The sequence below is a fragment of the Hoplias malabaricus genome, chromosome 18, assembly GCF_029633855.1.
Source record: "Hoplias malabaricus isolate fHopMal1 chromosome 18, fHopMal1.hap1, whole genome shotgun sequence".
Lineage (NCBI taxonomy): Eukaryota > Metazoa > Chordata > Actinopteri > Characiformes > Erythrinidae > Hoplias > Hoplias malabaricus.
In genome coordinates, this window is record NC_089817.1 from 11,365,808 (window position 1) to 11,392,683 (window position 26,876).

Here is a 26,876-nt window from a genome sequence, read left to right on the forward strand (position 1 = left end):
AGTTTGAGTGAAGGATTTTAAAATATTTAAAAGATTCTTAGAATGTGTGAATGTGTGTTGCCCTGTGTGGGACTGGCTCCCTCCAGGGTGAATTCCTGCCTTGCAATCAGTGATTCCGGGTAGGCACCGGACCCACCGCGACCCAGAATTGGATAAGTGGTTACAGATAAGGAATGAACGAAAAGATTTTAAACAAACATGGTTCTTTATTGTGCTTTATAGTGCTTCAGAAAAATAACTTTACATAATTCAAACATTCAGATGTTAGCAAAGTCAGGGTGCTGTAATGTAAAACAAACAAACAAACAAACAAACAAAAACACTTCAACACACAAAGGAACCAGAAGCCTCAACGTCAAACAATAAATGTTATTGTATTTACTCTAAATGACATACAAACCTACACTAAGGTCTATTTTGCAACTATTTTGCTTACAGTAATGTATCTGTTCTACATTCGTGTATGTTACGTATTAAGAGTTTGATATAATGAACCATTAAAAAAGTGAAATTATATTTAAAGCAACTAATTGATACACACAGGGTTTATGTTGTAACACCTGAAGCGACCACACGAGGGCGGGATAAAGCTGAAGTTTCACGTACCTGTGTTTTCATCATTTTTATTAGATTAACAGATTGGACTAAGGTTTTGTTTTGTTTTTTTTCAGCTGCCACTGTCCGTTTATTTTTAAGGCTTATCTTTTCCAACGTCGTTAGTTCGCGTCAATAAAACTGACAGAAATCTGTCATGCTGAAGTGTGCATCACGTTACTACAATGCATTTACAGTAGTTCTTCCACTCTTGTCGTGTGAGAAGATGTCTGGCTGGAGGAATGGAACATTGTGTGCGCTTTCTAAAATCTAGAACCCTGAATGTATGTTCTGAACAGAACCCAAGTGAAGTAAGTAGAGCAATAACTTTACTCACACCTCACCACTACAGCCACAGACGTAACTCATGCCCTTCATGTCACTCTCCTCGTTTTCGAACCAGGAAACTGTGGCTTCACTTTCAGCACCGGCAGAAGAGCGCAGTGAACACTGCTCCGAGGAGCAGATGAGTTTATTACGACCATAGCCCTTTTTTCACTAAAACTGGTGACAAGTTCAACTCCTAAAAATGAGGTAAGGCTGGACACGTTTTGTGAAAAATTGCATTTCAGGACGATGCTGCAGCTTAAGGTTTTGGCTTGTAAACTTGTAGCAGAATTCTGAAAAGCTTCAGTATAGTCAACATTTAGAAGTATTTGAGGTAAATTAAGTGTTACCAGGTCGTAGATTTTGCTAATTTTAGCTTAAAACAAACAAAAACATGAATGGTAGAGTATTAAAAATACAGAGGCTTGTTTTATGTTATTGGCCACACAAAAAGGCCCATTCATGTTTTACAATGTTTGTGCTAAGAGAAAGTGCTCAGGTCCAGAAATATGAGACAAATGAGTTGTCCTCAGGTTGTAGTTTATTGGCATTCGATTATGTTCCTTCTCCATATTTTCAAAGTTCCTACTTCTATCAAAGTAAATAAAACCATCCAAAAGCTGCAGAAGAAAATAGCACTCACTTGGTTAAGCTTTGTATTTTAGTCGGCATGGCTGTTAAATCTTTGGTTAGGCCTTTGTTTAAATTGCATTTGTGGTTATTTACACCCAGTCTGAGTCACAGACCTACCTACATACCTGGAGAGATATTCCTTGCCTTAAGGAACACCTTCTTTGCTCAGTGTTACTGGCTGCTGTACTCAAATGAGGCTTGCTCAGTGAGAGAGGAGACCGCCTGTTCATCCAACCCCATGTATTAGTCAATGTTTAAAAGAAGGCCACAGACTAGGGGTGGGCAATGTGTTATTTTTATCGTCTCATTTATGTGACATTACATCAGCCATAGAAGAACCATTTCTGGTTCCCAAAGGGACTCCTTGCGTAAATGAGATGAATGAGTGTGAATAACATTTTAAAGAATTGTAAACATCCTCCACATAGAAATTTTAAGAAGAACTCTTAAACTGACATTAGAATCATTACAGTCTGTGAAGGGCCTTTTAAAATATTGTTCATATTCACGACAAAATCTGTTATGGTTCTTTAAAATCCCAACATGACTCCACATTTGCATAGAAAAAAGGGCCCTCTATGACTACTGTATTTTTAAGAGTGTACAAAAAAATCTAAAAATAAGAGTCAGGTATAAGTGTTATCATCATAAACAACAGAATGCTTAGAAATTTATAATGGAAATTGTAATTACCTTTTCAAATTTGCTTGTGTTTAACTTGATTAATTGAAGAGCAGTGTGTCATACAGTAAATTAAAAAAAGCATATATTTTTATCATTTTTTCAAATATGACATTTCTTCATCGTTTGCAACTTATCAATCCTTAAACATCTTAAAAAGTCTTCATCTTGCAGCTCGATCTTTTTGAGGTATCACTCCTTCTACAGAGATTGTAACACAACCATTTCCTCCAGTGTGTAGGGGAAGTGAGTGTACATTTCTCTCCACTGAGACAGGTGTTTGGCTTCTCTTTTCATCAGGTTCATCAGGGGTCATTGTAAAGAAGTAATAATCATGATGCATATGTCACATACATTAATTTTCATATATACATTAAGCATGAGCTAACTCACTAGCCTTCATGCAGCAATATATGTATACAATTGCTAACTATAGCATGTTGCTATAAACAGTGTGTTCTGTATATAGTTTTACACACACACACACACACACACACACACACACACACACACACACACACACACACAGTGTCTTAAGTATGGAGCAAGAGCTCTCCTTGATGGTACAAACAAAATCTTAAAATTGTTCAAAATCTTGCATTAATACAATGTTTTTTGTACTTAACATAGCTATTATTGTTCTGTAAATGCGACTGTTGTCTGCGCTGATTGATAATGTTCTTCAGGCAGATAACATGGCCATAGAAAAGCCATATGCCCATGTGGGTGGACAAAGGTACTCAGACAATGCATGAAATAAACTACTACAATATAACAGTGCCAATTGACTTCCTCAGTATAGAGGTCAAGCCTTCATGTCTGTACCATTCAGTTAGTGCCTGCCATATATGCACTTGCTCACTTGTACAGAATATGAATGAATAAATGAATGAATGAATGATTCATCATACCACTTTTTCTACATCACTGTAAACCTGTGCCTAAGGATTTTTGTAGAAATGAACTCTCGTTTGAGCATTCAACTTTGGAATGAGGGATTCATGCATTGCAAACTTACTATGATATATCTCCCTTCTCTGATCCGCCATTACATTACAACCATCTCTCAGTTTCTAACCTCACTCTCCATTCACTCAGTTTCGTTGACTGTTTACATGCACTTTGTAGTTCTTCTGTAGCCCTCGGTTTTTCAGTGGTCAAGACCACTGCAGGACCACCACAAAGCAGGTATTATTTGGGTACTATTTTTTTTGATTTGTGAACTTCAGCGGTGACCCTGATGGGTTCAAAAACTCCAGCAGCACTGCTGTGGTTGATTGATGTCTACCAGCGCAATGCACACTAACATACCACTACAGCATTAGTGTTACTACAGCACAGAGATTGAACTATCACCCAAATCATATCTGCTCTGTGGTTGTACTGTGGGGGTCCTCACCTATTAAGATCAGGGTAAAAAGTGGATAAACAGAGTATGCAGAGCATCAGATGAACTACACACTGTAATTGTAGATCTCCAAATTGCTTGCACACAGTCAGTGGACAATGAGTGTATATACAAAGGACTGATAGTAATGTTATGGCTAATTGTTGTAAATGAACCTTTCTTTCATTTGTCTGTCCTTTAACCCTGTCAATTTAGATGCATATGTAAATGCACTTGTTTTGATAAGCTTGGCATAATCTTAATGATCTGTTGCCTGAAAGTCTGGTGTATCTTCAAACATCAACCTCAGACATTGTATAAAACAAAGATCAAGCGTTGTGTTTTACTCAGAGCGGAATAATACTGTTTTTACTTTGTATCTTAATTAGAATCACAGCTGATTAAAGTTATAAAGAACATCTGACAGTAAAAAAACTTTAAAGCAAACTGACCTTAGCCCTTCAGCTCTGAAAAAAATACATTAAACATCTCAAAAGCCAGATGACTATGGCCTACATAGTGCTAAAATATGAGGTGTTAGGCTGCATGTGTTTTTAGAAATGGCCCATCTTTATTTTAGTTGTTTGGCTTTTGTGGTCTACGTATGAATCTTTAGACGTCTTGCTTCTCACCACAGTTAACTTGCTGTGTAAGTGTTTACAGGAAATGTTTTTATGAGAAAATGCAGAATAGTTATTTACCATCAGTAAAACTCTTGTGATTTTTATATTAGTGCTGCACAGTATACACACAAAACCCTTGTGTATGTATGTGTATTGCTAGATAAAGTGACTGAATACACATTGTAATCACCAGTGTGAACCTTATATTAACACTCAGAGACACTTTCTGATTGGTTAAGCTCAAAGCACACAGAAGGAGCCATTGTAGATGATAAAAGGGCCACTTTGTAGTTAACAAACAAGGTATTGTTCCACCCTAATGTGGATATATTTCAGTCTGTCGGTTCATGTGAATATGGTAAGATAGGAGAAAACGTTCATTTTAGCATATTTCTTTGTATATTACTTTCTGGTAATTGAAGGAGGAAGTTCCTTTGACACGCATGACTTATATATCTATATTCAGTTCACTGCCTTATCACCGTTTAGACTCAGCAGCCTTCTCTCTGTGCTTGAAAACAATTAACTCTTCACCAGCTATCTATATATATAGCTGACAGTGGTCCAGTGGTTTAAACTGAAAAAAAAACAATGACTGCTAGAATAGCTAAGTATATTCTTGTTACATCGGATACAATATTTACTGAACACATCAGATAAAACAGTTGAGGTCTTTGATTTTGGACTGATGGCTTGTAGAAAAAGCTCAGTTCCACTTTTCTGATGCCAAAGCTTCCAATACCTACTGCAGTGGAAAAATACACGTAGTAAACGTTAAAGAAAGAGCATGTAAGGGGATAACGTTCTAGAAGAGTGTAAATGGGGGGAAACATTCTAGAACAGTGTGAATGAGGAATAAGGTTCATGATAAAGTCAAACACAGACCTAACGTTTCTGTTTGCTCTGACCCCAAAGCCCTCAAATTAATTAAATAATTTCCTCAAGCATTTTGCAAACAAACAAACAAATAAATAAATATCATAATAAAAAAAGTATCCCATATTAATAATATTAGGCCTAGTTAATGATTTAACCATATCACGCTGTGCAGAAAAGGGTGGACAATGGTGAGGTAATCAGACTTTACAGACACAGCTAAGTAAGATAAATCTTTGGTACAGCCTTATATAGCCATGTGTGCGTGACTTTGTCTTTGAATGTCAGTGAACCACAGTTTCCTTCTTTGTCTTACTGTAGTGACTGAGACCAAACCAGCCAACATGCATCCAACCCAGGAAAGCATGTTAATGAAGTTCATTTATGTGAAATCAAAAGAGGAACTCTCCTGTTGTGTCGGAAGCTGATGGAAGCTTCTGTGTTTCTTAAATTATGCCTCTCTTTTTTACTCTCTTCAAAAATCTCATGGTCGAATCTCACCTCTTTTTTCTGTGATAGAACTTCCGCATGATTACTGTCTCATATCCTCTTTCAGCTCTACTAACAATGTTTCAGTGGGTAGGAGCCTAGGTTCCTATAGACCCGCCACTCTGCAGAGTCTAACTCTGACTTTGATCCATCTGATTATAGTCCTGGATATCACTAATCACTGTTCCAAATGAGGGTTACTGGCTCTTTTGATGAATGAAGGTGTTTGAGTAACCCAGTAAAACAACTAGATTTGCCTTAGGTTAGTTAGTCTTCTGTGTCAATTACTGATCATATATTTTAAACACACATGGGTTTATTGAAGCTATCAGGTTGGTCCTTTTTAGGTAGTTTTGTGTTTCAGAATAAGGTTGCCATGTCAGCGGAAGTCGGTATGTGCAATCATGCAGATGAGACAATTGCAGAAGAAGAGGGAAAGGTGCTCCCACATCCTCCACTGCTTACTGTCCTCTGAGAATGTGTGTGTGTGTGTCTATACGTGTGAGTGTGAAGCTGTGGTGTTTTGCAGTGTGTGTTTTTCATTGTCTCAGATCTGCCTCTTAGAGAAAGGTTTTCAGATTTTTCCTGCATCTAGTTCTTCAGTTGGTGGTATGTGGTGTGATGCCTGTGACTCATTGTTATGTGTGATAATGTCCTTCCTGTGCAGTTAGTTGCAAAATACCTGTTGAATACCTTCCTTAGTCCCTTACCTTCTTCCAAACAGCTTTGTGCTTACTACAATGATTCATTTTACAAATCCAGGGGTGTCTCTAGAACAGATTACACAATTTATCTTCGTAAACACACCCAATAAAGCTGGCAGTTAACAGATTAATTGAATCTGGTGGGTTTTTTTTTGGGGGGGGGGGGGGGGGTGAAATGTAACCAGAGTTGTATACGCTGTGTCTTTTACATCAATTTCAAATTTTAATTGAATTGCTGACTTGTTGTTGAGAGAATTTATTTCACAATGGAAGCAAACACATTGCAAAATAATATGATGCTTTATTTAACTTACTAAAATACAGAGAAATATGTTCAGTGTTTTCACAGGCTAATCTCATGGTATATTGTAAAGAACACCTGCAAAACACTAAAAACAATAAATACAAATGACAAGTTGGGACAGTAGACTGAAAAGATTATACAAGTAACAGTGTTCAGGAATGTTTCACAACCGGCAGTTTAATTAGTAACGGTTGAAGACATCAACATTACCTTTAAAAAGAGCATCCACAAACGACTTAGTGAGGAAGGGTCATAGTATTTCAGCTTGGCCCAAACATTTTAGCTGGTTTATAGGTGACGGCATGAGGTTGCATTAGTGTCCAATGCAAGAATGAGCTAAATAAATGTGAAAGTACCATTGATGCAGGGTCTTACAATGGTATTTTAGAGAGACGTACTGCTTGAGATGTTGTCTTTTCCCACAACCTCCAGGCCAGCCCTCATTCTGCATGAGTTACAAAAGTGTGGCCTCATAAAGTGTGTTTGCTTGACTGGCATTCCTGCAGTCCAGATCTGACTCCTACTGAAAATGTATGGTGCTCATTGGTGCACACATATGGAGCACCCTCAAGTCTGGTATACAGCAAGAACAGGAAATAAATAAAGAAAAAAATAAATAAATCAATAAAAATTCACAAACAATAAAAAGTTATATTAAAATAAAAGGCGATGTGATCCAGTGGCAAACATATCTCTGTCCCAGCTTTTTTTGAGTTGCAGGCATGAATTCCTAAATTTGTTCTATGTAACAAATAGCATTAGGTTCATATTATTAATGAAATTGTAAGTGAAGTAACAAATTATATTATTATATTTTTTATGTAACATTATAATTACAATGAAGTGTTGTGTTCAATTTTTTGGGGTACCCAGCTAGAAATACCACTCCAAATACCAACCAGTTATTATAGGTTTGTAATCTTTAATCTTGTGTCTGTGTTCAGTGAGGTGAGTATGTGCCAGGCCAGAGCCACTGTGATGCAGTATGATGATGCTGGAAAGCGCTGGGTTCCTGCAGGCTCCGGAGGTCAGGCCATCAGCAGAGTGAACATCTACCAGAACCCCAGCAACAACACTTTTAGGGTGGTGGGTCGCAAACAGCAAGCAGACCAGCAGGTACGTTGCAAATCTCACAAACAAACTTAAAAGACATACACTGCCTGGCAAATGCTTTGGTGGCACCTTGATATTCCAAATGTTTAAATTCATATGAGCATGTTTTTTCTTGCAGCAACATAATAAGGACAAACCAGGTTGATTTAGAGGAAAACAAGTTTACAGACAACATCACGGCAAACCTTTGTTGTCATAACAGAAACCTTATACATTCTTAACTATAATGTACATAAACAGTACAAGGTTTCTTTTTAAATCTCAGTCATTTATCTGTTGTATTTTGTCATGACAAGGGCAGCATTTAACAGCCATTTATTACTTTTTTTGGATTTGTATGTTTGTATGTTTTCTCCCTCAGTTTTACCCATTGCCAGTCCCACCTGTCTACACATTACTTACATTAGGAATTTAAAATGAAATTAATATAATAAACATTATACAAATGAAGTGATACAAGCAATAATATGACATTAAGACTACATTAATGTGTTCTATATAGATTAATTAGTGAGTAGATTATATATTACTGTCCTACTAGATTCATATTTTTCTGATGCATGTTGTTCTTACTGTGACTTCTGTTTTGAGGTAATATTTGATAGTGTAATTTTGAAAAAAGTAAATTTGAGGTAATTTATTCTGAATGATATACTTTTAGGCCAAACGATCCACATTCCTCTATTTATGAGGAAATGAAGTTGTGTGACACATTTCGTGTGAATTTAGTGCCACTCAAATATCAGTTTCAATGCCTTTTTTCAGTGGTCAAAAAAAGTGACAAAAAAGTGATCATTCTGCAGCTCAAATGTGTTATGTTGTATGTGCTGTGGAGGAACAGAAAAGGCACGTGTGCATGGGAAATAGAAGAGTGTCTTTGTGGTTTATTGTGATCATTTTCAGTCTCACAGTTTGCTGTCTGCAGCTGACTTCCTTTGTGTGAGAGCAGCACAACTCTTGATACACTCTACTGCCCACTGCTGACTGTCACCAACAACAAATTTATTTATTTGATCTTTCTTTTTTTTCCCATCACATTCACAGCTCCACATGTAGACAATATACACTCAAATTTTTAGATCCTGCCACTCCTACAAGCATTAAAGGTCAAATTAGGCTGCACAGTATAAACAAAACACTACCATAACCTTGCTACATATTATGGCTGCAATATTTACATTTACATTTATGCATTTGGCAGACGCTTTTATCCAAAGCGACTTACAAAAGAGGAGCTAACATTCGAACTACAGCACAAATTATACAAAGTACCTTACATTAAGTGCAATATGCCAGGAAGTAATAAGTGCATTAAAGAAAGACATTCAGTGCAAAAGATACTCTCGGAAGAGCTGGGTTTTCAATGATTTCTTGAATGTGGAGAGGGTTTCTGTTGCTCTGATAGTGCTTGGAAGCTCGTTCCACCAGCGTGGTACCAGAGATGAGAATAGCCTCAACTGACCTTGTACCTGGGGTTGGTCGTGTTAGTAGGCGCTCCTTTGAGGAACGGAGAGGGCGGGCGCTAACGTATGGTTTTAAGAGTCTATTGAGGTAGATGGGAGCAGAACCAGTGAATACTCTGAAGGCCATCATTAGTGATTTGAATTTGATGCGAGCAGCTAAGGGTAGCCAATGCAGCTCAACTAATAGGGGCGTGACATGTGCTCTTTTTGGTTGGTTGAAGACCAGGCGTGCTGCCGCATTCTGGATATGCCAAGTCATATTGTGAATGGTGGTGCAGCAGGTAGTGTCGCAGTCAAACAGTTCCAGGGACCTGGAGGTTGTGGGTTGAAGACCCGCTCCTGGTGACTGTCTGTATGGAGGTGTGTTCTTCCCGTGTCTGCCTGGGTTTCCTTTGGGTGCTCTGGTTTCCTCCTAATGTCCAAAAACACACATTGGTAGGTAGATCGGTGACTCAAAAGTGGCGATAGGGGTGTGTGTGTGCATGCGTGCGTGTGTGTGTTTTTCTGTCTGTCTGTGTCGGTCGTCCTGTGAAGGACTGGCGCCCCCTCCAGGCTGTGTTCCCACCTTGCAGCCAGTGACTCCGGGTAGGCTCTGGACCCATCGCAACCCTGAATTGATGAATGAATGAAAGTTTACTTTTAACCATCAAAGCACCCATAATAACACCTGACAGCACACAAGAAACATTGCAATTGTTTACAGGGCTCACTTGCGTTAGAGCTTCTGGTATACTGATCCTGTAAATAGGCTGATGATAACCTGAAAAAGCTGGAATTAGAATACAACAACACCACATGTAAATGAATATGGTGCAAAGATATTATTTCCAATGTATACATTTATTTTCAAGAATAACTTTTCCCTACTTAAGATAGTAAAGAACTATGCAGAGATATCTTTATATGCAAGAGACAAGGCCCAAAATCAAAACCAGTATTAGCTGGCTGTGAGTTTGGGCACTCCTGACCTACATGCGTCTGTAGTGGAATTTACTGCATGGGCTCTGGAACACCTCCCAAAACAGAGTTTGTCACAGTATCAACAACTGCAAGTTAACACCCGTCAGAATCACATATAAACAGGATACTGAAGCATTGCTGCTTTCTTTTTATAGGTTGTCATAAACTGCCCGCTTGTGAGAGGTATAAAGTACAATCAGGCCACTCCAAACTTCCACCAGTGGCGTGATACGCGGCAGGTGTGGGGTTTGAACTTCAGCAGTAAGGATGAAGCTACACAGTTTGCTAACACAATGATGCAAGTGCTAGAGGTCCTCAATGGTAAGACAAATACAACACCACATAAATTGGCCTTGATTCACTGTGAAAGTTACAGTAAAAGCATCCCTTGCTTACCAAAGTGTTCTTGAGTGTGATTTTTAGATTGGAGCATTGATGGGTTAACAATTCTTTTACAGGTGCCCAAGCCCCACCTCGACCTCCACAGAATGGACCTAGCTATGAGGATCAGCAGAGGTATTCTTGCATGTAACTCTCTTATACAACACTTTTTAATGACAATACCAACTAGAGCACAGTAACAACTCACTGCTGTGTACAAAATGACCGCTAATCTTATTGGCTTTCTTCTGCACTAACAGATTCAAAAAGAGATCCAAGCTAAAATACGTTATAAAACACAGACTAGCCCTTCAGTTTGCTGTACTCATGGTTGTGACATTACTCCATGTATAGCAACAGCATTTATTATGATTGCCATGTGAATAGTATGGACGGAAATGGCATCACAACCTAGTGAATCAAGTTTTTATAACACAGTTTCTGTACTTGATTCAATATAAGATGATTCACATTATCCACATACATAGCTCATAACAAAAATATTGCTCCTTTTAGAACTGAGACTAATCTTCTTTGTGTTTGTGTTTCTTTGACAGGCAGTACGAGCAGCAGGAGAGAGAGAGGCAGGAGAGAGAGAGGCAGGAGCAAGAACGACTGGAGAGACAGAGACAGGCTGCTGCTCCTCCACCTACTCCTCCAGCTCCTCCTCCAGCTCCAGCTGCAGCCCCTCCTCCCGCTGGAGTTCCGCCTCCCCCTGGACCCCCACCTCCTCCTGGACCCCCTCCCGCTCCTCCTCCACCACCCTCTGGTGGGGGACCACCTGCACCACCACTCCCATCCTCAGGAGGAGGTGGAGGAGGTGGAGGTGGTGGAATTGGAGGTGCTGGAGGACTGGCTTCAGCTCTAGCTGGTGCTAAACTTCGCAAAGTAGCAAAGGTAAAGGAGAATTAAGTGCAATCATTGATACTATACACCGATCAGCCAAAACATTAAAATAACCTCTTTGTTTCTATGCTTATTTTCAATTTCATCAGCTCTCCTTATCATAAAGGTGCTCTTTTTAGTTCTACAGTTACAGACTGCAATCCATCTGTTGCTCCGCATACTTGGTTTAATCCCTTTCACCCTGTCTTCAATGGGCAGGCCCCTACATAGTAGATATTTGGCTGGTGGATCATTCTCAACACTACGCTGCCACTGATGTGGGGGTGGCATGCTATTGTGTTGCATTTGTATGAGTGGGTCAGAAAAAGCAGTGGTACTGGAGCTTTTAAATCTTTTGCCCACTCATTGGCCTCCCTGAAAACACCTACCTTGTTGGTCCACCTTGTAGATGTAAAGTCAGAGATTTTCATCGCCTGCTACACTGTTTGTATTAGTCATTTTTAGACCTTCTTCTGCGGTCTTTGAACACTGCCCATAGGATGCTGTTGGCTACATATTGTTAGTTGGTTTACTATTTTTAGTCCAGCATTGACTGCAGTACTGCTGTCTGATCCACTCATACCAGCACAGTACACACCAACTTACAAACAACACCTCCATAATTGTGTTACTGTGATGTATATAGTGATCCACCAGCCAAAAAAACCCTGCTCTTTGGTGGTCCTCTGAGGGTTCTGAACACTAAAGGACAGAGTAAAAATAATGCTAACTAAAGTATGCCAAACAGTAGGTGAACTATTGTCTGTAATTGTAGAACCCCAAAGTGCACCTATATGATTATTGGAGCTGAAACAATGGAAATTGAATGAAGATGTCATTTTAATGTTTTGGCCACTCTGTGTTCGTTCTGTATACATCTTGTTACAATGGGGCTAATGTTATTTAGTATGTTACAAAAGGAGTGATTATAGTGTAATAAAGTCATTGTTAGTTGAAAAATTATACAAACATAATAAGTCAATCAAGACATGTTTAATGTTTTTAAAATGTGTTGTTTGTTTTGTCCTGCAGCAAAGTTGTTAGCAAATAATGAACATGTCACACTAATTTCAAAACTAGCCACCTCACAGCCAATTGCTAAATATTATTTCCTCCATCAAGCAAAGCAAAACCGTCCTCTATACAAAACACCCAATACCACACACAGTTCAGTGTTAAAGCCAAAACCAAGCAGATGTACACTGGTGGTAAGGTTCCTGTATTTGCGAATTTAATGATGTGTAAAAAGATCTAATATTTAAAAAGGTTAAAATAATTTATTTAACTTGTCTTAACATTGGTTTAGCAGCATGGTGCCATAATGCACCCTTACACATGGCATTATTTCTATAACGCTTACTAAAATAAATGTAAAAAAATAAATACATTGCACTGCTCTGGTTAGCTCCAGTGTTATGTTCAGCATAAGACTTTCTGAAGGGCTTCAGTCTGTAAATGCTCCTCCTTATTAAACAAGGAAAGCTACTGGTTTAATTTTTTTATTTTCTAAATAATTTAACGTTTATCTGCACTGAATATCTTGTATAGCCTGTTATTTTCTCAGATATTTTATTTTACAGATAAAATGCTTTAACATAGGGAAATATGCTCTAACTAGATTTCATTTTTTCTATCCTTTGTATGTAGGATGAGAGTGGAGGACCTGCACCTGCAGCAAAAGAGAGCAGTCAGAGTTCAGGAGGAGGAGGTGGAGGTGGAGGAGGAGGAGGTGGAGGAGGAGGAGGAGGAGGAGGCGGAGGGCTTATGGGAGAAATGAGTGCCATTCTTGCAAGAAGGTGATTGTAAACAATATTTTTTTATTCTAGTAGTAGTAATAGTAGAAGTAGATGTAGGTGTAATAGTGGTAGTAGGTGTATTATATTTGCATACCCTTTATTCCATTCATATAATCAAAGACAAACCTGGCCCCATTCAAACCACAAGGCCAACACGCCTTGTGCTATAACTAACTGAAAAGAGCCTCTTATTAATTGTGTATTTTTCGCTATAATCTAAATATACATTTATATTCAACCTGTATATATTTGAAGACAGTATGAGTTTCTGGGGCTGTGTTTATTATATTTTTAGGACAAAAATTCTTAAAGTTTAAGAGTTTTTGCAAAATTTCTGTTTTATCCCACCCACAACAGCATGCTCCACCATGCTCCATTTTCAGTGGCAATAATGTGACAAAATAGATAACAAGCAGTCATGAGACTGTTAAAGTTGTGAGTGGCTATGCATTTTGGCAGTCACTTATGATTGGATCTCCCTAGAGGCATATTAATGCCAAGTGCATTTCAAAACAAATATTTTTATTTTCAGAATGCTGTCTGTTGAACACTGAAAATTAAGTTGTTTTATTTCTGTTACAGACGGAAAGTTGCAGACAGTCCTGTTGTGAAAAAAGAAGAAAATAAAGTTTGTTTTAAAACTTTCTCTCCACTCAGCAATACATCATTCATCAAGATGCATAAGAGAAAATTAATCCATTTTTTTTTGTTTCTTTTTTTCAGGATGACTCGGCATCAGACAACAAATCAGAAGGTCAGAATGAAACATTATCTTCTTGACTGCATCATCCTTTTTCCACTATATATATATATTTTTTTTTTTTTTTTTTATTCTGACATTTTATATTTTTCTATTCCAAACCCTAGAACCTATCAAAAAGCCTTGGGAGAAGTCTGGTACCCTGCCACGGTAAAGTTGCAGACTCATTCCTAATACTAGATAAATAATAAATATATATAATATATATAAATATATATATAATAATAAAGTAAATTTTCTTCTCCTGAGACAACAAAGAGGGGAAATTGAATAGCATGGTTTGTGGTGATTTTTGTTAACAATGTGTGTACCTGAGTAAGTCAGTTCAATGAGATTCCAGGAGATGTGTATATAAAATTGATTGTTGTAAGTAGATTAAATCAGTCTATGCCCAGTCATGCTTTTAAATATTGAACGAATGACACAATTCATTCATTCATTCATTATCTGTAAGCGCTTATCCAGTTCAGGGTCGCGGTGGGTCCAGAGCCTACCTGGAATCATTGGGCAAGGCGGGAATACACCCTGGAGGGGGCGCCAGGGCATTACACAATTCAGTTTAAGATTAATTATATAGCATACTTGACCATAAGAATCATGCATTTATGTGAAGATTTGATAATTAAAATATGTAAGTAGTGGATATAGTTAAAATATTAAGAGTTCAAATAAATAATAAATTAAATACCACTGTTATTCCATACAGAACTAATTCTGCCCCTAAGGGACACGAGAAGAGTCCTACTACGACCCCTGCATCGTTGAACAGGTAGTCCTTCTGCTGGAATTCTAATGTGTGTGTGTGTGCAATTTTCCACCATTTAGCAGTGAAATGGTGTCTAGTGATTTCTTCTTGAAAGTAAACAAGACATGGAACTTCCTTATATATGTATTTTGCCAACTTTATGCCTAAATCAGCACAAGTGCCATTTGTTTCTGGAAGATTATCATTTTAATGTATCCTTATTTAACTATTGTCTATAGCAACATATGTTGAGATGCAAATTTCATGTCTAAAACACCACATATTGCCAATGGTTCTTGACTGAACAATCCCATTTAATGTTCATGTTTCTGTGCAAATCAGTGAAGAGGCATCAACATACACTGCTGTGTTTCTATGCTGATTAAGGGAGTACATTTTTCTGTCTGTGGTGCACATTCCAATTCAGAACATGACAAGTGAACAGGGCTCCGGTTATTTCCTTTTACTTCTAATCATGTCTCTCCCCTAGGCAAAGACCAGGCAGCAGCACAAGTGACACAGCCTCCAAAGAGAGCTTTGATGTGGAGAAATTCAAGCAGGTCAGAGATTCTCCCCCGTTACTGTCTGTATGAATTATACAGGAGACAAGATGGTGCCTTATTTTCTATACTCATCACAGAGTAGCCATCACATTCCACAGAAATTGTTTTTTCTGATTGCAGGAAATCCTGGAGGAGATGCGCAAAGAGCTCCAGAAAGTGAAGGATGAAATTATTGGAGGTTAGTTCTTTGACTGGTTGTCACTAATTTGAAAAAGTACTTCAGTGTTTTAATTTCCTCTGTTGGATCTCTTACCCACAGCCCTAGTTGAGGAGCTGGAGAAGAGGAACTCCTAGTGGCAGCACAGAGTAACAGTTTTATCAAAGCTTTGCAATGAAAAAATGCTGAAGCACTATCCACAGGAGGCCAGTACCGAACCGGAGTTGGGACTGAGTTTCTTAATGATGTCTGTCAAACTAAACAAATTCACACATGCACATAACCATGCAGATTTCTGCACAGGTCCATTTTCACATTTCATTTCCTGCTCCTTGGCTGTTCTGTATTTGTTGACCGCTCAGCATATTGTTACATTTCTAATGTTCTCAATTTTTTTTTGTCTCCAGTTTCCCCATGTTTTCCTGGTTTTCTGATGTACAAGCATATTACAAACCTTCTCATTATTTGAGCACAAGTGTTAGAGTCCACCTGTATTGATTAAAGTATGCTCTGATTGGCCAGTTTTATTCTGCTATCAATGAGTACCTGATTTTTACACACTGATAATCCTTACATAATCCTTTCTGTATTCTTTGTCATGTAGCAACCTAAACACACAGTACGTCCAGAACTTTCAGTTCAAAATAAATTTTGAACATTTGTCCCCAAATGTTTGTCAAAATAGTGAAACTGAGTAACTAATCCGTCATTATTTAAAACTTTGTAATCAGGCCCTATTTATTTAAAAGAAAGGACAGGAGCACATACGATACCACATTGCAGTCATAAGCTTCAACTCTTACCAGTGTCTTTGCGTCCAGGTGTGACATTTAACATGCTTAGCAAGTTAACACATTCAAAGCGAGTTAACACATTCAATTTTATTTCAGCAGTATTATGTGTTATTATGGTTAATGTTTTATGCATGTGGTGGTGATTAAACTGGAGGTTTAAATGTCACCTCATCTATATTTTCCTCAGGGATCTGCAGATGCTACAGTGCGCATCTTTTGTACATGAATAGGAAACTTTTTTTTTTTTTTTAAGTATTTCTCAGTGCAGTGCTCAGTGTGATTGCTGCTCAAGCTGCTGCTATGTTCCTTTACACTTTTTGTGCCCCAATTTTCACTCAATAGCTTATTGAAAGCGGTGTCTGGTGTTATACGAGATAGTATGGCAAAAGTGTTTTTTTTTTTTTTTGTTTTGTTTTTTTAAATCTTGTCTTCTTCTGGCAAAATGATTGTTCAATGACACCATGTGCAAGAAACTTTGCTCTAGAACACAGTTCTTTACTTACACAATGCTCTGAAATACAACCCATTTGTGCCAGTCTCGTTTCTGTTTATTCTTTCTTATCATCCAGATAATCGGGTACTGTATGCACATAATTTTATTATATCAACTGTGATGATAAACATTTTGATTTCTGCCTGTTTTGCAATTTGTGTCAAAATATGTAATGAATTGATCAATAGAAATGAATGACAATGAGATTTTTCTGACATTGGTAACATTCATTTAATAAGCAGATCAAGGGAAAAACTTTTTAAAAAGTTATTATATTCCTGCAGAAGTCTATTGCTTCATGGAGTTGCTTGGTCTTATATCTTGGCTTTCAACTTGGGTTAGAGCACATGCAAAACTCTGTCTCTAAAACTGTGTCCTTTCTCAATGTTAATCAAGGTGTGTCACGCCTATAGTGTAAGAGACTCCTACAGGTGCAGTGATGCTTGTTTGATATAAAACTGCATATTTCCAGAAATAGGAGGGTCTGGAGAGGTCATTTCACTATGTATTTGTGTTGACACAATGTATTGTTTAGGCTGGATGCTATTAAAATTATGTCTATCAATGTGAATTGCACCATATTTTGTGTCACACCTATAGTTTGAGAGACTCTTGCATGTGCAGTGACACTTGTTTAAATGTATGAAATGTATTGTTTAGGCATTATTACAGTAAAACTACCTCCATCCTTCTTTGATGTGAATGTAGTTTGCCGTAATGTGTGTGGTGCCCATAGTATCCTATATAAGAAGTGATGTATTTTTGCCATAAAATTATGAAGATGCTTAGAACATTTTAGAATTTAAAATATTTAAATCCATATAGGGTGGCACAGTGGCGGAGCAGGTAGTGTCAGAGTCACCCAGCTCCAAGGACCTGGAGGTTGTGGTTTTTGTCCCAATCCAGGTCATTGTCTCTGAGGAGTTTGGTGCGTCCTCCCCGTGTCCGCCTGGGTTTCCTCCGGGTGTTCTGGTTTCCTCCCACAGTTCAAAAACACACATTGGTAGGTGGATTGGCGACTCAAGTGTCCATAGATGTGAATGAATGTGTGAGTGTGTGTCACCCTGCAAAGGACTAGCGCCCACTCCAGGGTGTGACCTGCCCTGCACCCAGTGATTTCAGGTAGGGTCCGGACCCACCGCAACCCTGAACTGGATACGTGGTTACAGATAATGAATGAATAAATCCATGTACGTCATCCCTTCTGTAGTTTTATCAGTCTGTATACTCCCCCTTGCCCTATGGGTAAAAAAAAATAACTGGTCTTCATTAAGAAAAAGAAGAGGTGTAAAGATTGCAAACATGCATGAATGAATTGTATTAATCCTTTTCCCACATCAACACGGATTACAAACGACAGATAAAGAGTGTGTGTGTATTTTAAATAATTACATTTTTGTACTAAATGCACAGCTTTAATGTACTTTTATACATTAACGTAAAAATGTTCAGGTCCAAAAAAGATTAAGGGTTTTTTTTTCATAAGACGACACAAGGATTCCTGCGTCTTTTATTTTGAAACGGAAATACGGTAGAAAAAAAAACTATTTCCGGTTACATATTGTCGCTGACTGAATATAGCTTAAATATGCGCGCGCTCCCGACAGGAGATGCCTGTCGCGGCGGGAGTGCTGAATTCGGCATAACACCTGTATTCTGACGAGTTGTATTCTGAAGTTGTTCTACCGCTTCATGTGCTTTTCTCCGGAGCATTACAAAATCATAGTTCACTTATTATTTGCTTGAGTGTTCAAAAACTATACACAGCGAATTAAATGTAAAAAATTATAAAATAATTTCTTATTACCGTATCGAATCATATCTTTAATAACGGGATTTGGGCTGTGCATATCTCCTGCTTATACGCCTGTATGCAGCATCTCCTGTTAACTACAAAAGTACACAATGGAAGCACATTTCGACAAGGTAGCACAACACGTCGAGTTTTGTGACCCTAGAGGGCGCTAATTCATGTCCAACAATAGGGCTCAAAGTTTCTGACAGCTGCCGTCAGAATTTGTGACCCCACTAAATATTAATTACATAAATGTACTTAAACCTGAATGTTTATAAGGTTTATATGGAGATTCAGTGGGGGTCACAAATTCTGACGGCAGCTGTGAAGTAGCGCCCTCTAGGGTCACAGAATTCGATGGTCACAGAATTTGGTGTAACACGGGTATTAGTGTGCGCGGACAAAAGGGGACAGCATAGTAACAACTAGGCTACAGCTGGCTTTCTAAATGAGCTAATCTTAGCTAACATTAAATAGCTGTTAACTAATGTTTGCTCTGGTAACTAAAATCGGTTAGCTTTTAAATCCGTGGGATATATAATGCAGCAGGTAGTGTCGCAGTCACACAGCTCCAGCGACCTGGAGGTTGTGGGTTCGAGTCCCGCTCCGGGTGACCGTCTGTGAGGGGTTTGGTGTGTTCTCCCCGTGACTGCGCGGGTTTCCGTATGTGGGTTGGCGACTCAAAAAGTGTCCTTAGGTGTGAGTGAATGTGTGTATGTTGCTCTGTGACGGACTGGCGCCCCCTCCGGGGTGTATTCCCGCCTTGCACCCAATGATTCCAGGTAGGCTCTGGACTGGATAAGAGGTTATGGATGAATGAATAATTTTTATTAATTTTTATTTAATTTTATTTTACCTTGTCAGCAGAGAAGCCCCATCTAGAAAACCGGACAAAATTGGCTCCATCCATCTCTGTAACTTTGCAACAGTATGCAAACTGGGCAGTACTGTGGAAAACGTTATTTCTCCTAACAGCAGTTTTTCATGCAGTTGTTACGAAATTTCAGTTTGGAAAAGATAGGAAAAAGTAAAAGATAAAGTAAGTAAAACAACTACTAGATTATCTTAAATATATTAGTAAATTAAATATAACAAGACAAAAAAAATCAAGTTGAACACATTCAATGGATCCACATCTTTTAATGGTGTACCTTATTCTCAAACACTGGTGTAAATGAGACTGTAAAACAGGTGACTCTTTCCTTTTATGTGTCTAAAGAATACCATACATATACTCATGTAACATGTTCATGTAACTTTCAGCTGGAACGTTTCTAACTAACATTAGGAGAACATTTACGTAACGTTAGCCAAAGTTGTGGGAACGTTCCCTGTTAGCTGGGTAACATCTTCATACCACATGTCTCCTTTAATGGTTTTAGAGCAGAGTCCATGCCTTGGCGGGTCAGAGTTGTGTGGAGGGGGTTATAATGTTGTGGCTTATCAATGTACTGTTTACACTTCGACCATTGGCTGAGAGAGATTCATGAACGTCACGTGGTCTCTCAGCTGACTGTTGAACGACGCTGGCTGGGCATGGTGTTGTGGAAAGGGCCGACAAGGGAAACCGCAGAAGTGACTCTGGCGTTGTATTGTGTTTTTTCTTGACAGTTTTTGCTGTGTTTATCACAGTAGCGCTGTGAAAAGAGGTGCAGTCTGATGGTGGTTGAGCTTCCTGCTTGAGCTGAGAGCGCTGTAGTGAGTCAGCCTCTTTGAGCAGTTCGCTGAAGTCCTCATGGTTTTATTTGACAGCAGTTCAGAACCACTTCGAACTTCTTAGTGTTTGGCGTTGGGTTGCCAATATCTGGATTTTGAACTATGTTCTCTCTAAAGCTCAGAGAGATATTTCTGTTAGTGTTTACTTTCATTGGCGTTGTTTTGTTGCTGCCCCCCGTTGGGAAATCGTATCCCCTTCAAGATGAGAACGACATCGCCGACCTGGGAGTTGTGAAACAGATAAATAATTTTCAGCTTATGTTCAGCTGGCATAATATAAGCTGTTCGCTGTGTAAAGCTCTTTTCACCGTCGTGGACATTGCCCTTTTGGTAAGAAGCAGCTTCCCCTTCTACAAGTTCCTACATTTCTTTTTTTTTGTAGCTGAGCCTGTATCAATATCAGGATATTGAATGTTGACTGTGCTGTGTGTTAAATATAATTCAGGTCGTAATAATATGGTGTGTTTCCGCAACTGGGGAGCCATTATTGTGTCCCACTGATAATAATACATAATGTTTAGAAAAATAAATAAAATAAATTCATATACAGCAGGCCAGAATCTTTGGTCAAATTAGTATGTTATGACTGTGAAATTAATTAAATAAACCTCTGATTGGTCTACTTTAATGTGCAGTTTCTTTAGACTTTTTTAAATAGTTTGAGTAGTTATCAGTTTCTAAAAGGTAGTTCTTGGATTCATATAGAAAGTTCTGAGTGTGACTGCCTGTTTGTGTTTAAAAGACTGTACAAGAGGAAACTGTTGTGGTAACATTTTGTGTTCTTTTGTTTGTCTCTAAAGAGTGACACAAACACAGAGCATGTGGCTCGTGTCGTTGGAGAAGCCTGCATGCGTTTACATTTGGCTGAGGAGAAAGTGTGTAAGGATATAACAGAGCTCTTCCGTGATGACTTCATCCGCGCCCTTCAACAGTCAATTCTCTGGCCCTCAGAAGCCTGTGCTTTACTGCTGGGACCCACTTGTGGCCATTTTGACATCTATGCCCCTTGGAATGTCACACTGCCCAAAGTTCCCAAACCTCCAGTGGTTCCTCCAAACCCACCAAAGCCTGGTTCCCCTCAGAGTCGTGTGCTGTTCCTCACTGATATCCATTGGGATGCAGAGTATGCAGAGGGTAGCTCTGTTGAGTGTCAAGAACCGTTGTGCTGCCGGAATGATTCTGGTAAGCCTAGCTGGATGCATCCTGGTGCGGGTTATTGGGGCACCTACAGTAAGTGTGACCTCCCTCTCCATACAGTAGAAAATCTTTTGCAAAATTTAGCCAAGGCAGGACCTTGGGACTGGGTGTACTGGACTGGAGACATACCTGCACACAATGTTTGGTCCCAAACAAGGGCTCAGCAGTTAAATGAGCTAACCACCATCTCTAGGCTCATCCGGAAGTACCTTGGACCCAGTGTTACTGTGTACCCAGCTGTTGGAAACCATGAAAGCACACCAGTTAACAGCTTCCCTCCTCCATTTGTGCATGGGAACCGCTCGTCTCAGTGGCTGTATGATACCATGGCTGAGGAGTGGACTCCCTGGTTACCAGCTGGAGCACTGGAGACCTTGAAGTAAGCAACACACAGTCATTGTATTTTTTTTGTAAAAATAAAAATCATTGGAACTCATTTATAGTGATGTTAGTGCTGTTTGCTTTGTACTTGCTCTGTGTTATTTGTTCTTATCTGGCACACATTTTAAAGATATTTTTCAAATTGTTAAAGGTCATTTTAAACAGGAGATAGTAAACAAATAATGTCTTAGGATTTGTTAATTTTAGTAAATTTTTTAAATTAACTGAAAAAAATGCCTTTTTTGTGTAAAACTGTGTAAAGTATGTATCATTTTACATATATAATGTATCCCTCATACAATGGATTTGAGTTTTGTTTATGCTCTGATTGTCAGTGTAGTAAGACAGAATGATCTTGAATATAATCCATCTTCATGTACTGTTCAAATCACGGTGCACTATTTTTTTTGACAGTGTTCTGCTAGAGAGATAAACATGTAGGAGATAAACATGCAGTTTGGAGGTCAGCTGTTTTCCTGTTTGAACTGCAAAGAGACAAATAATATGTTCTTGGAACTGCTTGTTTTTTAATAGTTCACTGCTGGACCTTTCAGAGCATAGTTTACTCTGGTCTAATTAGTCAAAATCTTTTTTATGATATTTTCAAGAAAACTCTCTTGAATTTAATCATTGTGGGTTTACTTCAAGCAGATTGGAAAAAATTTCTACAGGAAATAATATCCACTGATCTTGTGATTTTTGTCAACATGTTGGCCTTAATTAAAATGAGATACCTAACGCTTTACTTTTCAGACGAGGGGGGTTCTACTCAGCACAAGTTCAGCCAGGTCTGCGGGTGGTGTCCTTAAATATGAACTTCTGTGCCAGAGAGAATTTCTGGCTGATGGTGAACTCCACAGACCCAGCAGGCCAGCTGCAATGGCTCATAAACATCCTGCAGGAGGCAGAGAACAAAGGAGAAAAGGTAGAAAAACTACCTGGTAAACTAGACTACACTTTCACTATTCGTAAACACTACATTTGAGGTTTAATTGGTTTTAAACGATTCCACATATTAACTAGCAGCTGTTATTTTATATATAGCTGTTAAGCCAGAAGGGAGTGGGCCATTTTTAGGGGCAGTATGTGCAAGCATAAGTTATGGTTATGTTAAAAAAAAGAGGATATTGGTCTAGTCTCACACGACTACTCGAGGTTAAGTTTGTTATTTGTCAAAGTTCTCTTCCTCTCTTTTTTAATAGGTTCACATCATTGGCCACATTCCCCCTGGACTGTGTTTGACCAGCTGGAGCTGGAATTACTATCACATAGTCAACAGGTCAGTACCAAGCTAAACTTGCCACTATATTAACTAATAATTGTCTTAGTCCCTGCTGTAACAAAAACAGATGACTTCAGATTTTACAGCACTTCCTGGATGCAGTTCTATTCTGAGAAGTGAAACTTCTGTTCTTGGACTTGAAGTCATTTTAGACATTGATCAGATGATGTAGTTCTGCTGGGTCAGTGTATACAATGTTAATAATTCTTTATTTTACTCTTTGTTGTTCTTAAAGTATTATCATAAAAGTTGTCATGGATTTGGAAGGATGCCAGATAGTTAATGATACCACTAGGAAGACAGTATCTTATTGAAGCTGTAGCTGAAAACCATTGTAAATCTGTAAATCTTCAGTGTGATTGAGAAATCGGTTTGCTTAAACTTATCTGACCCAACAGCTGAGGAGAAAAACAAACTTAAAGCCGAAGTTGGCAAGATATACCTTATCTCACTTTGGCTACTTTTTATCTTGCTGAAAAGATTTAAAAGCGTCTCTGGGATATTGTTCTGAATAAACATCTGTATAACATAAAGAATCTGTGTTTACTTTATGATTTTGCAAGATGATAAATTTTACAATAATGCTAACTTTTGTCATTAGCCTATGTCTCAAAGACTTAGGCTTGTGGTGAGCATTTTTGACACCACAGTGTTTATAGTGGTTATTTGTATATTGCTGGATATTGAAGTGTGAGAACATGGGTGAACAGAAGTATGAAATATGAAATGGTGACTCCTGTCAGGTTGATGAAGCAGAGGAATATAATACTGCACTATAAAACTCAAAAATAAAAATTATGCTCTTGTTTGAAACTGGAATGTTCTTTTAAGTTACTACCTCCCTTGTTTTTATACTAGGTATGAAAGTACTATAACCGGACAGTTTTTTGGACACACACACCTTGATGAATTTCAGGTGTTTTACGATGAGGAGACGATGACTCGCCCTGTGGGAGTGGCTTACATTGCTCCAAGTGTTACCACTTACATAAACCTGAATCCAGGTATGTTAATGTACATGATCATGCACAAGGTTATTCAGTGGTCATTATCTAGTTTGCTGGATAGTATATGTTTTATGCGTCTGCATACTCCCCTGGTGAAAGAAGCAAGGGAGGGAACAAAGGTTTATTTTTAATATCAATCTTTTTTCTGATTTTGTAATTAGGATATCGTGTGTACCATTTTGATGGTAATTACCCTGGCAGCAGTCGTCTGGTCCTGGATCATGAAACCTTCATCATGAACCTCACTTTAGCTAATGGTTATCAGGATGACTCAGGAGAGCTTTCCAAGCCTGACCCAGACCCAGCATGGACTCTGCTCTATCGGGCCTCTCAGGCCTATGGTCTGCCCACTCTGTTCCCCTCAAACTGGAACTATTTGATCCAAGCGTTTATTACCGATGACCATGCCTTCCAGGTCTTTTGGTACCTCAGACACAAAGGCCATGTATCTGCACCCTGTATAGATGTGTGTAAGAGTACATTGATCTGTTTTCTGCGCAGTGGCCGCTATGACCTGTTGCAGCAATGTGATCTTCTGAACAAAACCAAAGGACAAAAAGCACAGTCTGTCTGGAAAACCCTCTGCTGATTAGTTAATGTGGATCTTACAAGATTTTAACAACCTCCATAGTTTCAAAGACAGTATTTGAAAACTAGAGATTTTCCCAAAGTATAATTTTTCCTGGCTCTTTAGAAGGAACCTCTTTGAGCTGTTACTTTATTGTTTGTGGAGTATGTAGCATTTTTGAGCCCTTTTTTAAATTCTGTAATTATTACCCATTAATTCTGTTCCTTTTGGTATTATTGTGCACATTTGCCTAAATACTTTAATTCTTACCACTAATTATTAAATACAAGTGTGCATTTGGTGAATGTATCTCAGGGTCTTGAAGGTAACGAATGAAATTGTAATGTAATTCTAATCATCACAGTCAAAAATTAGAATACTAATGCAATTAGTTAGAATACTAATGCAAACAATGTTTGAAATGGAATCATTTTAAAAATAGGGAAAGTATATGTCACTTGAAAGAGAATGATATGCACTTTGTTACATATTGAAATTACATAAAGACTCACTCGCACATGCTTACTCTATGGAGAGTACCTGGTTTCCAAACAGTGTGGAGTGATATGATTATGACAATGTCCTTTTGCACTGTTCAACTGCTTTTATCATTTCATTCACAATATCACTAGATCTATGTTTTCAGGCCAACTTGGTTTTAAAGAGTATCTATATACTTGTGTACATAGTAAAATGTTTTACACATTGCACCATATAGAACTCTCTTTACTGGTTAATGTTGGCCTCATTCTTTATAAAGTCACATGTCTGAATGTGAACATGAGTAGAAAAGCTCATTGTTTCTAGTTGGTAACTACACACTGGATGTGATGAAATGTTGATTTAACTTCTATAGATTTTCAATGTTGATTTTATGAGGTAGATTTTGAATGAATGATTAAATAAATTTTTGATATTCTGCATTTCACATATTTTACAATGTGTTTTGATGAGGAAAATTGAACAATTCCACTACGTATTGTGTTTTAAAGAAAAATGACTTAGCTGCAGGCTCACAAGTGAACAAACTGTATGGTACAGTACCCTGCAAAAGTCCACCACACATTTAATTTTAGTTCCTGTCAAAAATGTGTTTATATAGCATGAAGCTACAAAAAAGTCTTGTTACCAAATTAACAAAATTGCTCACTGAATGTTACAGATTCAGTTATTTACAGATGTATTTGTAGAAAATCTTAAGGATATTTTTCTGCCTTTCAAAACCTTAACTGGTTTAATTTCCTGTTCAAGATCCAAATAATCCCAAATACATTCAGTGATGTATTTAGGGAGGTCAGCCCATTATTCAAATGCCATCCACATCAGATGTATAGTGTACAACTTCATAAGGGAAGCAACACAACCTGATTCTCATATGAAAGCTTACTGTTTATCTGAAGGAAAATATTCTTAAATTAAGTGAATGAATGTTCTCTGCACATGGATGTAGTTTTGAAGAATGCTCGTGAGCTTCTCAAATGCATTTACATGTAACATGGACAGAGTCCACAAGGTGTCAGTAGTAAACATTGAAGTCATGTTCAAAGATGTCAAAAAATAAAGGCAAAACATTAGGAGGGTGAGGTAATATGAGTGAAAAGTGTATCTCTGCAGGCCTGAGCCAGTTCCAAGTAGGAGGTACACCCTCTTTTGGATGTTTTACACCTGTCAGATACTTAAACTATATTCCTGCATTCAATTTCTTTAAGGACCACATTATTATTGCTCATCCTACCCCATTCTACCCCATGTAGTATGGCATGACTATTAGAATATTAAACATTTATTTTATAGTTTTTAATACATTACGTGAATTTTTAAGTTTAATGGAAAAATTGACATAGCACTGGTATAATGAATAGCCTAAGTAAAATTTTGCACACACACACTATATATATATATATATAAATACTGCTGATTTCAATCCAGCAAAAAAGTCAATCAAATAAAAAAAAAAGTGTCTAAGCTTCATTTAAAATGTTACAGTAAATGCTTCATTCAGTATCCTTCACCATTCAAAGGAAAGAACAGGTATTTATTTATTTATTCAAAATATGTCAGGTAATGCCAACAAACAACACAGCTTTGATTTCATCTGTCAAGTTTTCATCTGTAGGATGCAGATTTGTACATTTTATTTGCAATGCACATTACAGATAATTATTCTGAGTGACATGGTGAAAGTTAAGTGTAGGAAGCTTA

The 26,876-nt window shown here is 38.1% G+C and overlaps 2 protein-coding genes across 2 annotated transcripts; both read left to right on the forward strand.

Annotated features, from left to right (window-relative positions):
• The first annotated feature begins 747 nt into the window (after nucleotides 1-747).
• On the forward strand, nucleotides 748-17,885 carry vaspa (vasodilator stimulated phosphoprotein a). Its single transcript, XM_066651791.1, has 14 exons — nucleotides 748-905; nucleotides 998-1,128; nucleotides 7,563-7,734; nucleotides 10,310-10,475; nucleotides 10,613-10,670; nucleotides 11,093-11,432; nucleotides 13,068-13,216; nucleotides 13,799-13,844; nucleotides 13,940-13,970; nucleotides 14,084-14,126; nucleotides 14,683-14,745; nucleotides 15,212-15,281; nucleotides 15,405-15,462; nucleotides 15,544-17,885. Exons 2-14 carry the CDS (start codon nucleotides 1,124-1,126, stop codon nucleotides 15,576-15,578), a joined length of 1,236 nt encoding a protein of 411 aa, XP_066507888.1. The 5' UTR covers nucleotides 748-905; nucleotides 998-1,123; the 3' UTR covers nucleotides 15,579-17,885.
• A 1,520-nt stretch (nucleotides 17,886-19,405) lies between these two features.
• Nucleotides 19,406-25,590, forward strand: smpd1 (sphingomyelin phosphodiesterase 1). Its single transcript, XM_066651485.1, has 6 exons — nucleotides 19,406-20,569; nucleotides 21,040-21,815; nucleotides 22,571-22,742; nucleotides 23,020-23,096; nucleotides 23,958-24,103; nucleotides 24,268-25,590. Exons 1-6 carry the CDS (start codon nucleotides 20,342-20,344, stop codon nucleotides 24,693-24,695), a joined length of 1,827 nt encoding a protein of 608 aa, XP_066507582.1. The 5' UTR covers nucleotides 19,406-20,341; the 3' UTR covers nucleotides 24,696-25,590.
• The last annotated feature ends 1,286 nt before the right edge of the window (nucleotides 25,591-26,876 follow it).

What these genes read in the sequence shown, in the direction of transcription:
- vaspa (XM_066651791.1), top strand. An exon ending in AAGTCTGGTACCCTGCCACG is followed by an intron (nt 14,127 to 14,682) that starts GTAAAGTTGCAG and finishes TATTCCATACAG; the next exon opens with AACTAATTCTGCCCCTAAGG. An exon ending in GAAGGATGAAATTATTGGAG is followed by an intron (nt 15,463 to 15,543) that starts GTTAGTTCTTTG and finishes TCTTACCCACAG; the next exon opens with CCCTAGTTGAGGAGCTGGAG.
- smpd1 (XM_066651485.1), top strand. Translation starts at nt 20,342, where the DNA reads ATGTTCTCTCTAAAGCTCAGAGAGATATTTCTGTTAGTGTTTACTTTC. An exon ending in TCGTGGACATTGCCCTTTTG is followed by an intron (nt 20,570 to 21,039) that starts GTAAGAAGCAGC and finishes TTGTCTCTAAAG; the next exon opens with AGTGACACAAACACAGAGCA. An exon ending in CAGAGAACAAAGGAGAAAAG is followed by an intron (nt 22,743 to 23,019) that starts GTAGAAAAACTA and finishes CTTTTTTAATAG; the next exon opens with GTTCACATCATTGGCCACAT.